The sequence below is a fragment of the Myodes glareolus genome, chromosome 21, assembly GCF_982192425.1.
Source record: "Myodes glareolus chromosome 21, mMyoGla1.1, whole genome shotgun sequence".
Lineage (NCBI taxonomy): Eukaryota > Metazoa > Chordata > Mammalia > Rodentia > Cricetidae > Myodes > Myodes glareolus.
This window is the reverse complement of record NC_142046.1, coordinates 24,367,974-24,385,969: the sequence shown is the minus strand read 5'-3', so window position 1 is coordinate 24,385,969 and position 17,996 is coordinate 24,367,974. Positions and strand designations below refer to the sequence as shown.

General features: G+C 33.0%; 1 protein-coding gene across 2 annotated transcripts in view; it reads left to right on the top strand.

Moving 5' to 3' along the window:
- Lrp1b (LDL receptor related protein 1B) overlaps nt 1-17,996 on the top strand; it is a 1,858,137-nt gene that overhangs the window by 1,729,949 nt on the left and 110,192 nt on the right. For both annotated transcript variants that reach the window (XM_087899923.1, XM_087899922.1), the window contains exons 73-77: nt 2,736-2,861; nt 5,029-5,166; nt 6,080-6,214; nt 9,464-9,583; nt 11,751-11,992. In XM_087899923.1, the coding sequence (XP_087756049.1) occupies nt 2,736-2,861; nt 5,029-5,166; nt 6,080-6,214; nt 9,464-9,583; nt 11,751-11,992 (761 nt within the window). The remainder of the gene's footprint in view (nt 1-2,735; nt 2,862-5,028; nt 5,167-6,079; nt 6,215-9,463; nt 9,584-11,750; nt 11,993-17,996) is intronic.

Sequence of the window (17,996 nt, the reverse complement as noted above, 5' to 3'; positions counted from 1 at the left end):
AGTTTATGATTACAATGCCTGGGTCTTGTGGAGAAGGTAGCATTTTGCATCCATTACTCATATCTTCTGGCTCTTATGATTTTTACTTTCTCTTCTTTTTCTATGTTCCATGAGTTTTAGAGGGAATTATACAATGTTGTGTTTAAGGTTGAGCACATATTCATCACTTATTCTTTAAACTTTGTGTATGTATGAGCTTTTACACCTACTGTTATTTATTAGAAAGAGGCTTCTCCAATAGCATTTTGTGATGAATATATATATATATATATATATATATATATATATATATATATATAAAGGAAGGTTGGCACTAAGTCTGTTTAACTAAATGGCACTGCCATGAATTTTTGTTCCGGCTTATGATGGCAACAATGGATTACCTTGTATGACACTCTTCCTGGAGAGGTATGATCAGTCTATTCACTGCAGATAGGAAACCAACAGCAGAAATAAATGAAAAGCACCAACAATGTCTTACCTAGAGAATTGTTGAGTCTACTTAGTTTACAGAATGGTAAGGGGTTACTTAGAGGGGAAGAAATTAACAAAGATAACTACATCATTAAAACCCAGCAGTTTGAGGTGAATTCACGCACCATTTGCAGGAAGCTTGGCAAGTTGAAGAACATTCATTCCAGGCAGTTTGGTTTATGTGAACTTCCTCCAGGCAGTTGAGATGGACCCTACTTCTTCTTGCTCATTTGTCTGTGGTCTACTTCTTTCGTGCAATCTGGCAGGTCTGAAAGTATTCAGGAATTCTGTATGGTCTCTGTCTCTCCCAGGTGGTTTGGCTACTTGAAGCCCCTTCTAGGAAAGTTGACTTCTCAATCTCTTACAGTAGTCATTACTGCTGACATATGCTTGGGGGAAGGAGGCCAGTGAATCTGGACAGCTTCCCTGGCTTTCTGAAGTCAGTAAATTGCTTACTTTCTAATCTTAAAAATCTTTCATTAGAATAAATCTTCTTTTTTACCTTCATTTGCACACCCGTTATCTTAACACTTTCTTACCTATGAGTTTTCTTGATGAATGTAATGTTTTACCTTCTTTAGAACACTGTGTGGTTTAATGGGCTTCTATATTAAAATAAATGTGTTACCTTAGAAGAAATCACCAAACAGCATTGTTTCTCTTGGGTAGGGTTAAAATTCAATCAGAGAATGTTTGATTATTCTCACAACAGTATTACCATTAATTCACAACTGGCCACATTTTGCCTGGCAGCTCAGATACATGGTGTGTAAAGCAACAAAAGTTTTTGACCATCTCAGAAGCAAGCTTTAGTCATCCAGTTGTGGTTAAGAAAAAGAACAATGGAAAGAAGCTTTTTTTTGTTTGGTATACTTCTGGGGTCTCTCTGATCACCTCATGAAGGTGTTTCCCACTAATTTCCTGGGTGATATCACTAGTATTCTATGACTTCAAATAAAAAACATTATCCAGTCCTGCATGGTGTTAGTAAATTACAGTAACTTCAAGCATGGAACAACATGAAGCTTAAAGTAAGAGACATTCATAACAGGTTAGAATATGAAAGAATTTCCTTGGAAATATAACAGAATTTAATTAAATCAAGGACTTATATGAGAGTCACTTGTGTCCAGGAACAGACATGAAGTATACATACAGGTAGAGTCTTCTAAAAGATAAGAATTCAAGCTTTAGAAGTGATAAGGACAAGATAATAAAAAATCTATTAGGCCGTGTGTGCAAAGTATCTTAAATCTTACAAGAAAAGAGACAGATAACTCTAGAGAAGATAAGAATAATGTGTTAGGTTGATAGTTTCTCTGAGCATGTGAAATGTATCAGAGAATATTTAAGATATAACTTTGTAGGAGATTTTAAAACTAAGGCATTTTTATGGTAACTGTTAGGGATTAGAAAGAAAATGATGTGTCTAGGGACAGTATCTACAATGTGTCATAACTACATAAAGTTATGAATTATTGATAGTAAGGACTGTAGAATAATTCCAAATTTCTCGCTATGATGTGCCATTAACAAAACCGTGGTGATAGCCGTATCTTAAATGTTAACTGATACAGTCAGAGGACAGTCTTGGCGGACGAGTGAATTTGTTACAGTTAAAATACTGTAAGTAGACTGTACTTCCAGACACTCTGAAGATCACAGATCTAGGCAAAAAGTTGACAGAATTTAGTATAGAAGCACAGGTAAATTAATGAGTATAATTGAGAGTAACTATAGGTAGAATTCAAGAGGAAGCAATTCAGTACCAAGGACAGAGCAGGGGATACTTCTACAAATGAGTAATAATTAGAAATATCTTTTAATTTAGGGACAGAATACTGAAGAATAGGATAGATAAAATTTTCTGACTTTTATAGTTACACACTAAAATGAAAAACAAAGATTTCCTCACAAACTTTAAGTATATATCTAAATATATATTTAAACAGAGAGTTTTAAAAAAACCAGGACAAAATGGTTGATATTTTATCTTGTCATACATCCAGTGAGATCAGAACTGCAAATCCAATCCTGAAACTTTCTTGGTTTCTTACACCATTTTGTAATTTTTAACTATGTACCCTTCTGTGTTTAGTGACTTGAAAAACGAAAGATCCTGTATTTTCTAGTATCCAAGATTAGTCATTTTCCAACTCAAGACAAAAGCTGAATTATCTGATTTAAAGCAAAGTACATTCTTAATAACACCATGCACCCGAAAGAGTCACTTTGTCTTTTCTCTGTTATTGTTCTTTCAGTCAAATTTCTTTGCCCACCCTCAAGGCCTCACAGATGTAGAAATGACAGAATCTGTCTACAGCTTGAGAAAACATGCAATGGGATTAATGACTGTGGGGACAACTCCGATGAAGATCACTGCAACGGTAAATCTGTCCAATTGGAATTATTGATTTAAGAGCAAGTGACAAGATAAGAGAATGAACTTAGTACTTAAAATTACAACAAAGAATTCCTTGTCGCTATATATGAAGGCCTATTTCCAGGCAGCACAGTTGAAATAGCCATATTCAAGTAACCTCCTATCATTTCAGCTGCATAAAAAAAAAGTGAGTGGCTTTATCCAAAACCCAGCACTATGACACCTCATTCAAGAAAATATTAATATCATGAGACAGTTTATTGTAAAAGAATCTTTTGTCAAAAATAAAAACTTTTGCCAAAAATAGAGATGGAGGTGAAAGGTGTGTATAAAGTACATATAAATACAACTTTTCTTCATAGTTTTGAGATATAAAAAGTCCCTAAATCAACGGTCCCAGAAAACAGATCTTTCAGAGAACATACTGGACCCAACATAATTCAAGACTGTCTGAATCATCTAAAAATTCCTAATCATTTAAAAGATCACTGTATAAACCTATATAGATTACTAAGATGTAAAGACCTATAAAAATAATTTAAATGATGTTAAAGTATAGAGAAAGTTGATAATACCCAACTTGATATCATATATTACCTAATAAAATCCCTAGTACCAGGAATGGTTCTGTATTTTTTTGAATTGTTAATCAGCGGGTTTCCATAGACCCCCCCTCCACCCACATAAATTGAATTTTATTGTTCAATTAATGCAATGGAATAAACTCTACAACTTGTTAGTGAGACAGTATTGCTGAAGATACCACATACTTAAATTAAAAAATGTGAAGAAATCTATCTGATACTGAACTGGAAGCTGCACTGCTAATGGATAGCTTTATAGAAAGAATGGTACTATGTATACTACCAAAAGAAACACTGAACATTGGCCAATACATAAATATGAAACCTGAAGCTATAATAATGACCAGACTGACAAGATAAGACCATTGTGTAACAGTGACACAAATGATATGAGAGTAATCTACCTCTTTTTGAAATTAGACTAAAAGCTCAATGTACCAGATAGAACTCATGACTAACACTATTGATCAAGACAAGAATCTGAGCCTTGACTGGCAATAAACCTTATTGTGAAGCCTACTGCCATTATTGTGCTAAATGCACATAGCAATAAAATGAAATAGTGACTCACAGAACAGTGAATTTTCAATCCTCTCCAGATAAGTTTCAAATTAATAATTAATAAATAAAATTAATAATTGATATAAAAATTCACAATTAGTCAATGTATAGAGAATAAGATACTATGAAATGACCAACCCAAAGTAGTGTGTATATCACACTTTCTTTCTCACAGCAGAGATCTGTGTGAAAGAGGGAACAGAGATACTATAAAGGACAGAGGTAATGGATGACTTCAAGGAAACAATGTTTTCCAGACAACGGGGAATATGTACATATTAACTCTCTGAAACCATGACAGCATACATGACTCTTATACAGGCTTAAGTTAGGCAAAAAAAAAAAAAAAAAAACCACCGCACAGATGGTTGCAGGGAGTGGAGGTCCCTTTCCCAGCCAACAGGAAATTCACAATTGATGAGTGCTTGGAGAGGATATGTCCATTTTCTTCAACAAAGTTACATTGGGTATAACAAGCTCACTCCAGGGGCAGGTGCCATACTCAGAAAGGATTGGCCAAGACAAACTGGACACTTTGGTTTTCTTCTTTTTCTGTTAATTAAATGAGGGGGGGGGGGGAGAATGAGAGAGAGAGAGAAAGAGAGAGAGAGAGAGAGAGAGAGAGAGAGAGAGAGAGAGAGAGAGAGAGATGAAATTGGGCAGGAAAATGGGGTAAGTGAGATCTGGAATTGTTGGGGAAGAAAATGAATATGATCAAAATATACAATATGAAATTCTGAAAGAATAAATAAAAATGTGTATACATTATTTTAAAATTCTGCTTGGGATACTTTATGCATTTTCTCATAAACACCGGGTGTTGGTTAATATAGGGAATATATTTTTTCTCAAAATTCAAAAACTCTAAAAATCTGTTTGATTTAGGCCCTAAAACTTAAATTTTAAGATATAAAATGTATGTTCACATACCATTTAGTATGTTCTTGAACAAATCGTGAGCTCAATACTTTCAGTTTTATGGAACTTATGGAACACTAACTAACCACTTTTTCAATGATCAAACAGGTGAGCTGTCATTCAAAGCCAAGCCTTGTAAGAAGGATGAGTTTGCTTGCAGCAACAAAAAGTGTATCCCCATGGAGCTGCAGTGTGATGGCCTCGATGACTGTGGAGACGGTTCAGATGAACAAGGCTGCACCAAGAGTATGCGGTTTCTATTAAGAACGTACAGAAAGACAGATTTCTAACATGAAATTATTCTACTCTTGTCTGGAGACAGCTCTTCACAGTGTACTTTGTTGAAAGAACATTTCTTGGAACATCACTCAGTTTTATGACTGAGATAGAACCATTTGATTTTACCACAAGTGTCTTCGTTAAAGTATATTTTACCTATTTGAATTTTTTATATCAGCAAGAACATATCATACTAATTCAATTTTTAAAATGGCAATTAGTTTTGAAATTTGTTTAGTTGATGTGTTTTAGAGACAACGTAGTGTTTCTTCATAGTAATACCCCTCTGGTTTGTTTGCATTTAAAAGTCCTTTCCTTAATGGAAAATAAAGTAGTGAAATGAAATACCATGCTAAAACTACAGGGCAGTCTTACATTGTTCTAATAGCATTTTAACCAGCTTTCCTTTCAGATGTGTTTTTATTAGTGTGTCTTGACTAAAATTGGAACCAGCTATGGATTTAGCCTTTTGACTGGAGTAACATGTGAGTCCTTGACAAACTCTTCTGCAGGGAGGTAGTAAAAATCTTGAGGTCATTGAAAGAAAATGCTATTTCTCTTGGAGAAGGATGTGGGATGGATAAACGTCCTGATGATGGCCTTTCAGGAAAATCATTTACTTGTTACACAGTTTTAGGAAGTATTGGGTCTTGACAGCAACTGTCAATATCTGTATCAACAGTTCTCTCAGCGGTATTTAGTGCAATGTGATCAGTCTTTTTCTGCCTTCTATAGGAAAAGATAGTATGGATGCACAGAAAACTGCATTTTTAACAGAAGTTATTCATGCAATAAAACAATTACTTCAAAGTAAAAAATAAACTCCCAATTCAAAAACCAGAGTCATATCAGTTTTGATTCTACTATCCTTAAACCCTAGGTCTCCGTGAACACACCTGTGAGGACAATGGGAATCCGTGTGGAGATGATGCATTTTGTAATCAAATAAAAACATCTGTTTTCTGTCGCTGCAAACCTGGGTTTCGGAGAAACATGAAAGGCAGACAGTGTGAAGGTAAAGAATGTTTCCTCAACAGCTTGTGCTTAAATCCTTGGCTTATATAGATTCCCAAGGCTGTTAAGTTGTGAGGTGACAGGGAATGATTTTCATAAAAGCTATGTATAGCTATGTGCTGCCATTTCAGTTTTGAGAGAGAGAGAGAGAGAGAGAGAGAGAGAGAGAGAGAGAGAGAGAGAGAGAGAGATGAGGTTGCTTGTTTTCGAGACTGAGCTAACCATCTCTGAAACTACAAAGCATCTTGAACAGATAACAAATTCAGACCAGCCGGAATTTCAATTGTGTCAGAGCAAATCTGTTTTGATATGCAAATGATGAATTCATTGGTTAAGAACTATCAAAGTATTCGACTCATTTCAGGAAAGAACGTTTGAGAAGATCCATTTCTCTTGACAGTGGCGTTTGTCATGCTGTGACAGATAATTTACTTTGAGAAACTTGTAAGCTTTTGTAATAGCATCATGTTTCGAACAATCCTTCATAAAATGTCTTTAAAAATCCAAAGTCAGTGTCTAAATGACTTTCTTGTCATCTGCATTTTAATCATGTAAACCGGGCATATAGTAAAGAGAAAATAACAAAGTAAGTTATAGGTAAACAAAATTTCCATTAGTGTTTTCCCTATAGAGTTATGAAGGACACCACCAAATATGTACATTATTGCAATTTACTCTGATAAAAACGCTTTATAATCATATTTATCCGTTATTATAATTTAAGATAATCTCTAATATCTGGCTGGAATTTTTATACTAAATAAAATTTTTTTATAATTTTATTAATAATTTTGTTATGTGTAAGTATATATGAGTTTTTGTGAAGACATGAATGCTAGATTTTGACATCATTCCTCTGTAACTCTCCACCTCCTGAGATGAAACCTCTCACTAAACCTGAACTTCAGTGATTGGTTAGATTGGCTGTCTAACCAGCCCCAGAAATCCTCTTCTTCATGGTGTTCCCCTTTTCCAAGTGTTAGGAATACAGGTGCTTCTGTGTTGCCTAGCATTTTATGTGGAAGATGTACATCTAAACTCAGTTCGTCACACATGTTCATCAAGCCCTATACCCAATGAACTATCTTCCCAGCCCCATAGATTCTAATATAACTTCTTATTCTAGCTTTTATTTCTTTAAATTTCTGGTTTAAAATGACTTTATAGTTTTTCAGACAATATGAAAAAACTAACTGATTATACTCACACAAAGAAGATGATTGACACATATTATCTATTTTCTTACTACCATGAGTCACTAAAAGTTTATAAACTAAGTTTTCTCTATTTGAATAAACCATTTTTTCTTTTCCTAACTGTGTCTATTAATTATATGTAATTACATTTAAACATAAAGCAAAGGAAACCAGCCTACAAACCACAATCCAAGAGAACTTAGACAACAATGAGGACACTAAGAAAGACATATATATATATATATATATATATATATATATATATATATATATATATATATAATCTACATGGGAAGTAGAAAAAGACAAGATATCCTGAGTGAATTGGTAGCATGGTGACCTTGGGAAAGGGTTGAAGGGGAGGGGAGAGGCAGGGAGGGGAGCAGAGAAAAATGTAGAGTTCAATAAAGATAAAAAAAAATGAAAATAATCTGATACCCATCAACAGATGAATGGATAAGAAAAAATTGGGTAAATAAACACAATGGAATATCCCTCAGCTGTAAATAAAAATTAAACCACAAAATTTACAGGTAAATGGATAGAACTGGACAAAATTATACTGAGTGAGACAGCCCAGGCCCCAAAAGGCAAATATTGATACTTTATGTTTTCTCTCATATCTGTATCACAGCTCTAAATCGTAAAAAAAAATGATATATAATTACATACACACACAAAGAGCCTGACTCTTCAGACTATAGTTCTGATAGTATTGATTACCTAAAGAGTCTGAACAGTAAGCTCTGTTTTGAAATACTGCTCTCAATATTTTCTCCTGAATTTACTTTTTTTTCTGTAGTTTTGGAGCCTGTCTTGGAACTAACTTTTATACTGTTGCAGACCAGGTTGTCTTTGAACTCACAGAAATCAGCATGCCTCTACCTCTTGCATTCTGGGATTAGGGATTAAAGACATGCACCGCCCAACAATATTTTCTCATTTTATTCTATTGCAAGGGAAACAGAAGCACTACTAAATTTGTCATTTCAAATAACCATGTTTTCATTATTTCTATATACCTCTATTTTATATACAAGTCAATTCAGAACATTAACCTAAATTTGTATCTACAATAAATACATTTTATAATAAAGAAATCAATTTCCATTTGATATTGAGAAGGAAGATGTATTATCTATATTTTGCAATTTAGCTTGTTAGAATTCTTCACTAGGTCATATATAAAAAAGAGTATAAAAATTGCTCTTTTGTATTAAACACTTTAGTTGAAATAGCCAAAATGAAGAAAGAACAGAGAGAGCATAGAAGAGAAAATAGATGCTGTGTCAATTGTGATACATATATGGGAATAGAATGGCCACTTTAAGGTCAGGCTCTTCAAATTGTCCTTGGTGGGCCAATGGGGAGCTTATCAGACTACCATAGATTCCATACCAAAGGTTATCCATAGAAACAACTGACTCTCTAAAGAAAGAAGAAAAATCTTCACTAATTTAGATAATTAAGTGTTGACATGATACATTTTACGTCATGCCTGTATATTTTACTTGCTGACAAGTACATGCTCATTTTCTTTCCATGTGTTGAACCCGACACAGAAATTAGTTAATACTATAATGTGTCAGTTGTTCCTAGGGAAGTGCCACAGCACAGGCAACAGAAGCACAAACTTTCTCTGTGCCATCTGCAGGCATCATTGGGAGTGGTGTGTAACGTTGGACCTTTAGAAAGTGCTAAACAAAAAACAATCACTCCACTGTACTAAGTCCTATTTGAGACAAGAATTTATCTTAGAGTCTTGTTACATAATCAGAGAAACTATACAAGATGTAGGAAGCAGAGGGAAATATGTGAGAGTGGACAAGAAAACTGCATGGTCAACAATCCCCCTGACCTTGAAATTTAGCTCTCAGTTCTTCTTGTGTGCCCTGAATTCAGTGGTATGTTTTGAATCACAGACATCAGTTCTTTAACTTATTGTTGACATAGCTCTGTGGATTTGCAAATGGGTGTACAGGGTTTCTGTTTAGCTCTCATTATAGTCCTTGTCTTGCAAAGGTGAAGATGGATTTTGAGCTCTTCTCTTGTAGATCTCAATGAATGCCTGGTGTTTGGTGTCTGCTCGCACCATTGTATAAACACACACGGATCATATAAATGTGTCTGTGACCAGAACTTTCAAGAAAAAAACAACAGCTGCATAGCAAAAGGTAAGGTAATTAAAAAGCAATTTCAATTTTGCCATGAATATCTTATGGGGAAAATTATGTATATTGAATTTTAGCAAAATGTAATATTCTTTAAATTATTCATTCACAATAATATGAAATATTTATGATTAGTGGCAATCAATGTGCCTTTTTATTTTTATTTTGAAATGTTCATCGTAGTCCCATTTAATTAAAAATATTATTCCTTTATTCTGAAAACTTCCAAAGTCTCCTTTGTGTACTTTTTATAATATATGAAGTAGGTCACTGTGGCCTCAATTGCCTCCCAGCTCAGTATACCACTAGACTTTGATCACTTTTATCTCTACCTTATTTTCATAAATAGTGTAATTCTAAGTAACTTACAGAGAGAATTGTTAAATATAGAGAAAAAATGTTAAAATTACTTTGTGTTTGAAGGAACTTATCAGTAGAATAAAAAGTTTAAGCAACAGTCTGATGGCCTAAAAATTGTGTTTCCCTTGATGATTCTATTTAAGTAAATATAAGAAATTTTTAGACCACTGTAGCACAGTGAAATCATAAGAATAAGTATTATAAAGAGAGAAACTTTTTTGGGGGGACCTTTTAAAGTTTATAATATAAAATCAAATTTCTAAATTCATTATCTTTTCAGCATGTTGATACAGATTTTTTTTAAGTTAAAATGACAGATATGGGTACAAGACTATTGAATAAAGAGATTGCTCATATAGTTTTTCGAAATTATATAGCTTTAAAAATCTCAACTATAGGGTATTCTTAATAAGACATAGTTACATGAGAAAACTGATGTTATGTACCATCCATGTGAATGGTGCTAGGTGTACTAAATTTGAATCCTACCTCTACACTCTCCATGCTCCATGACATGGAGGAAGTTATTGTGGTCTTGAGTCACAGTTCTTCATTTAAAAAATTGTAGCACTCATATCTATTTCCATGAGTTTTGTTAAAAAAAAATGAAAAGGAATTGACATAATAGCTAAAAGATTTTAATTATTGAGAAACATTTAGACTATTAAATGAGTTATGTATTATCCTATTGAGTAATGCAAAATTCAGGAGAAAATGACAGAGTATAGAACATGATTTGTACATAAATGTGACGAGTTCAAATACATTTCAGCATACATTATTATTTTTATCATGGTTGTTTGCAAGAACTATTTTTATTTATTTGCAGCTCAATTTCTTTATATTTAAATAATATCAGAAAACCCATATGGTTTTACCTTTCAATCAATATGAAAGTGTTATTAGTATGTCATAGATGTCAAAATTAGGATATGCTGTTCCATTAATTGGAAATGAATTGGAAATTACAAAACTTTAATATAACAAAGAGTGAAACCTGTTAAATTGATAATAAAGCAATGCAGAATCCGGTTTAGTGATAATATAAAGAAATTGGGCTGCAAATAAATAAAAAATAGTTCTTGCAAATAACCATGATAAACCCCCATATGGTTTTACCTTTCAATCAATATGAAAGTGGTATTAGTATGTCAGAGATGTCAAAATTAGGATATGGTGTTCCATTAATTGGAAATGAATTGGAAATTACAAAAATTTGATATAACAAAGAGTGAAACCTGTTAAAATGATAATAAAGCAATGCAGAATCCGGTTTAGTGATGGATTTTGTACAAAGCCCTGGGTTTTACTACTAGCCCTGAAAAAGTTCAGTAGTTCCAGTTATATAAAATTTTATGAACACAAGAAAAAATAATTTTTCCTTTCTGTAGCCATCAGTAGGGATAATTCAGGGTCCATCTACAAAAAACAAACAAACAAAAACAAAAAAAAACCACAGAGGGTTTTTTCTTAATTAAATGAGAATATAGGACAGCATCTAAACACCAAGAATCAAGACTTTAGAACACCACGTATTGTGATTTGCCAATGACATTCTTTTCAAATGCCTAATTTAAACACATAAATTAAGCTTTGTATTTAGAAAAACTGAGACAGCTATAGATTACTTTACAAAAGTGTTGAACAGAATTCATTGTCCCGAAGAGCAAAAGGTGATATAAAACTAGTTGCTTTTCACGTTGGAAGAAACTGTATAGAGAATAACAATTGACGATAATTGAAAGCACATCATTTATTTTGCCCTAGTTGAAATTTCCTCTATTTTGTATTTTATTATAATGATCTGCAGGCTCTGAAGATCAAGCTCTCTACATAGCTAATGACACTGACATCCTGGGTTTTGTATATCCATTCAACTACAGTGGCGGTCATCAGCAGATTTCTCATGTTGAACATAATTCAAGAATAACAGGGATGGATGTGTATTATCAAAGAAATGTGATTGTCTGGAGTACTCAGTTCAATCCAGGTGGGATATTCTACAAAATGATCGATGGAAGAGAAAGAAGGCAAACGAACAGTGGCTTGATTGTAAGTAAATAAAAGAATATTTGAAGACCATGCCTTCTTTACACATCCTTGTTTGAAAAAAAATCAAAATAAATAAAGAATTATGAATCGTTTATTCATCCCACATGGAAATAATTATTCTTCTTCATTTTCATAGTACCATGTTTACTAAATCCCAGGTTTTTTTCTTTTGTTTGAATGCATTAGCCTTTACTACTACAGAATGAAAGTAATAGCAACTGGCAGTTTTAAACATTTTGTGTTCAACATATAAAATCCATATATTGTGAACAGAAGCATTTTTCGTTTTAATGTGGGAATTGAAAAATGAATGTTCTTTTTGCATCAGAAAGAAATGTTATTGAGATAATGATTTCAATTTTAACAATATCGTAAATCTACTTATGGGACCAGAAACCTACTAGGATTTTCACTATTCCTTCCTTCTTTTGAGAATTGCATTTTGAGAACATGTATAACAGAACACCATATGATGGGTCTGTTGGCTGTCATGATTATTTGTGATGAGAAATATAAAGCAGAGAATTTATTTAGATTTACAGGAATCAACAATCTGTATTTGTGTTAGAGAATATCCAGTTATAGTGCATTTTTTAGTTTGAAGTAACCTGGGAAAAAAGAGATGGATGTTTATTTGGAAGGCGCTTGGCTATTTTCTACAAGACCTAAAAGCCAAGTAGCACCTCAGTAGGGTCTAATTGAATTGTACACTTGAAATGAACAAAGGTGCTTGTTTCAATTCCTCACTATGTTTTTTGTTTTTTGTTTTTTGTTTTTTTTTTTTAACAACAGAATCCATCAAAAAGATAAAAGCCACATGAATGCTCTTTGGTGCAGTGTGGAACACATCCTAATTTTATGCTATAAAATATTTAAGCCACATGAATGGCATTTGATCAGTGTGAAACACATTATAAATTTATTTTTAATATCCTCTTTTTATTTTTACTTAAGTGAATTATTTTGTTGGGGGTAGGGGACATGTACTCTTCAATACAGGTATCTTTGGAAGCCAGGACATCTGTGGAGCTTGAGTTACAGGTAGTTTTGAGCCATCTTTCAAGGGTGTTCTGTGGAGAACGTAGCTGTCTGCCCAAGCTGTTCACATTCTGCACTGCTCAGATATCTATTCTGGCGTAATTTGGATTTTAACAAAACTAACTAATAAATTCAGATTTAGATTAAATAAACTGTTCGTAAAATTCCCAGTGTAACTGAGGTGTTTTTCAAGTCATCTTGCCATAAGCAGTGTTAGGCAAACTTCATGTCTACTCAGAAAAGGCCTAAGAGAGTGAGGAAACATTTAGCAGGTCATTCAATCTTTCATCCTGAAGAAGTATCCATTCTCTCTATTAGACCACAAGATGGCACATAGTCATTGTTCATGCAAACGTTAGCTCTAAAAATTATGTCTGTTTTCATTTCATTCATAATAATGAAAGTTGCTTTTGAACTTACTTGTTTGCAATTGATGTCATGAAGTTCATTGATTTTCCCAGCTTTGAATTTTGTTCCTGTTCTGTAGCAGTTCTTTAGTTTCTCTGGACTAATAATTTTAGGACTTGAATTGAAAACTAATGAATTACATATTGTATAATTATTGAAGATTCATTATAAGAAATATGTTAAAATTTAATATTAGTCAAGTACATTGTAAATACTCTATAACTGCTTGCAATGACAATATTCATGAAATTGACTGACATTATTTGCAGCTCTCATATCTGATCTGATGTTTGTTAAAAGTCACTTTTATGTTTAATTAATTTTGGTGTGATTTTCCAACTAAAATCATTTATTTTTTAGGTTAGGTGATACATATTTGATGTTCTTTAATAAGTATAATATTTATAGATTTAAGTTAAAATCATTTAATATTTGATAATTAAGTTTTTACTTTTATAAAGACAAATGTATACGCATTCATCTTTAATTTATACAGTGTATATTTTTATTTCCTTTAGTGTCTTTTTAAACTTTTTTTAAACTTTATTAGAAAATTGTTTATAGTCACTAATAAGGATTTTCATTAGACTTGTCTGAAACAGCAAATAAAACCTAACTTTCTTTTCAATGATTGTGATGACTTTCTTACGAAATCTAGCCTATTTTGTCCATTCCTTTCAGAATGACCATAACCAGCAGTATTCAAAGGGGAATCTGTGGATTGCTGTAGGGTAACATTCTTTACTGAAGAGCACTAAAGTGTTGATCATGAGTCAGTCAATAGCTGAATTAATGCCAGGATCATACAGTGTGGACTGCTGAGCCATGGGTTTTAGCAGTTGTCTCTATATGAAATTCTCCAGAATTTCAGGAACTATACTATCTTTAAAAAGTGAAGGCTACCCCAGTGAAGGCAATTGCATTGTGCTCTCCTCTATTGCTTTGCAATCTGAGAGTCTTAATGGATAACGAGGGAGGAATCTACTCTCACCACCTTGGTTTAGTATAAATTTCAGATAAATTAACATCTCTGGCTCTAAACTAGATATCTGAAAAATAATTACAATATTGAATCAAATCATTCTGAAGCCCATTCCAGGCGATTTCACAAAGACATTCAATGAAGTTTGCATCTGTCAAGTTCTTACACAAGCAGGTTATTTATCTGAGATCCATCTTGTGTATAAAAAGTCATTTAATCTGCCAAGTAAAATTGTGTCTTTCTAACAGTCGCCAGCTGGTCACCGATTAGATCAGAGAGTATACAATCTATTTTGTCTTCTAAGTTTTGATACAAGTGTGGAATAATATTAACTGACGCTTCTGTACTCCTAGAAAACAAAATACAAGAGTTTTCCCTAAGGATGATTATAAAACATTTCAAAATAGGGTTTAAACTATTCCAGGCACTTAAGGTTTTATTCTGTGATGTAAAATGTCTAGTTGGGGCATAGTGCCCCTATAAGGTGACTTTATGTAAAATTCTAATATAAAATTAGGGGATCTTCTACAGTAGTAGGTTCCATATATTAATTGTCTCTTCTGACATCCCTTCCTCTATTCTGCATGGCCATTCATGTCCCAATTTTATCCTTGATTTCTAGTTTCCCATTTTTTTATAATAATAATATATTTCATTTCCTTCTTTTTTGGGAGATCCCTGGACTCTTAATTGTTAGTTAAGTCTAGTTATTAACCTATGTAGGTATAAGATGGCAAGTCAAATTAGAATAGTCCTGATGGCTAAGCGTTTCTTTAAGTGTTTCTCAGCCATTCAAATTTCCCTCTATTGAGAATTCACTGTGTAGACCTGTGTCCCATTTTTTATTAGGCTATTTGCTTTTTTGTTACATAGTTTCTTTGTTCTTTATATATTTTGGATATTAGCTCTCTATCAAATGTGGAGTTGGCAAAAATGGTTTTTTTTCATTTTGTAGGCTGTTGCTTTGTCTAAATGACAGTGACCTTTGTTTTACAGAAACTTTTTTAAGTTTCATGAGGTCTCATTTGCTAATCACATTAGTACCCACACATTGTGCTCTTTTGAAATACGTTTCTTATGCCAATGATTTCAAGAGTATTTCCCAGTTTCTGTATTCACTATCAGGTTCGGTGTATCTGATTAATACTGAGGCCTTGATCCATTTGGAGTTATGTGCAGGGTGATAGGTATGAATCTATTTAGATTCTTATATATGCTGTATCCAGTTTGTCCAGCACCACTAGTTAAAGATCCTGAATTTTTTTCATGTGTGTTTTATTGATTTCTTTAAGTCAGCAATCATGTGTGGAATTCCGATATGTCTTCAACTCAATTTCATTGATCAATTTGTCAGTTTATATGCCAATGTCATGCTGTTTTTATTACTATAGCTCTGTAATATTACTTGGTAACAGGAATAATGAGACTTCCAGCAGATCTTTTTATTGTTCAAGATTGTTTTTTTGTTTGTTTGTGTGTGTTTATGTGTGTTTTATGAAGTTGAGAATTGTCCATTCAAGAACTATGAAGAATTGTGTTGAAATTTTTATAAGGATTGGACTGAATCTGTAGATTGCTTTTGGCAGGATGGCCTTTTTAACCATGTTACTTCTGCCAATCCGTAAGCATGGGAGATCTTCCTATCTTCTGATATCTTCCTCAGTTTCTTTCTTCAATAACTTGAAACTTTTGTCATCCATGTCTTTCACATGCTTGGTTAGAGGTACCCCACAATATTTAATATTATTTGAGATCATGGTGAAATGTGTTGTTTCCCTGTCTTCTTTTTTTCTTTTCTCTTTCTAACTTGCTTGTAGGAAGAGTAATGAATTTTGTTAGTTAAGTTTATATCCAGACACTTTGCTGACTGTCTTTATCAGCTGAAAAATTTTCATGGTGAATTTTAGGTTAATTTCTGCATAGTAATCTATTATAAACCAATATCCTTTGACACTGGCCTTTCTCTTTTTTATTGAGCTCTACATTTTTCTCTGCTCCCCTGACATTGGCCTTTCTACACTTTAATCCTCTTAATCTCCTTCAGTAGCCTCCTTATATCTAGCTAGACTTCAAATACTATACTGAATAGGAGTGAAGAGAATGAACATCTTTGTCTTTTTCCTGATTTCAGTGGAGTTACTTTGAATTTCTCTTCATTTTACTTGATATTTATTATGGATTTTCTGTAAACTGCCTTTATTATGTTTAGGTATGTCCCTTGTATTTTTAATCTCTCCAGGATTTATATCGTAAGAAGGTGCTGAACTTTATCAAAGGGTTTTTCTGAATTCTAATGAGATGATCTTGTGGTGTTTGCCTTTCAGTTTGTTTACAGAGGAGAATACATTTACTGATTTCCACGTATTGAAACATCCCATATCATTTGATAATCATGAATGATATTTTGCTGTGATCTTGAATTTGTTTATAGGAAGACTAATGATTTTTGTGAGTCATTTTTATATCCAGACATTTTGCTTACTGTCTTTATCAGTTGAAAGACTTTCATGGTGAATTTCTGGGTGATTTATGTGTACGATCCAATTATCTACCTTTGACATCGGCATTTGTACATTTTATCCTCATGGTCTCCTTCAGTTGCCTCATCTAAGACATCAAATGCCTGTGGATAGGTTATTCATTTTTTTTTTTGATTTTTGATGTTACATTGCTTGAATGAGGTATCCTTTTTGTTTGTTTGTTTTATTTTATTTTTGTCTTTTATATTTGTTTTTACATAGACACATAGTGCTATGAACTGGCCTCTTAGAACTGCTTTGGTTGTGCCTTGAGTGTTTGGGTACATTAAAGGCTAATTTCCATTGTATTTTGGAAAGTCTTTAATATCTGTATTGATCCATTTTTCATTCAGTAAAGAGTTGTTCAGCTCACATTAGTTTGTAAGTTTTCTATTGTTTCTGTCATTGTTGATTTCCAGCATTGATCTATGATAGTTTGACAGGAAGCAGGGTGCTATTTTTATTTTCTAGTATTTATTGAGAGTTGCTTGTGCCTCAATATGTGTTTTATTTTTTTGGAGAATGTTCCATGAAGTGGTAAGAAAAAAAGTATATTCTTTTGGTTTGAGAGAAATATTCAGCAACTACCTGTTAAGTCCATCTATTTAATGATGTCAGCTAGCTTTAGCATTTCTCTGTTTAGATTTGTCTGAAGGAAATGCGTATTGGTGAGAGTGGGGTCCCCTTATCAGTGTGTGTTGGTTCATATGTTATTTAAGTTGTAGAAGTGCTTCTTTAACAATTTTAACAATTTTGGGTTAGATATTAAATTAGTATAACAGTTCATTTTTTAGGTCAATTTTCTTTAAATATTTTTTTCAACACTTTACTATGAAGTAATATCTATCCTTAATGTTGAGGTGTGTTACTTGGATATAGCAGAGGGGAGGATCCTCTTTTCATATCCATTCTGCTAGTATGTATTTTTATTAAAGAATTGAGAGCCTTGATGTTGAAAAATATTACTAAACAATGATTATTGATTCCTGTTATTTAGTAGGTAGTGGTGGTGTGTGTGCGTGCTCACACAAACTTCCTTTTATTAGAATTTGTTGTT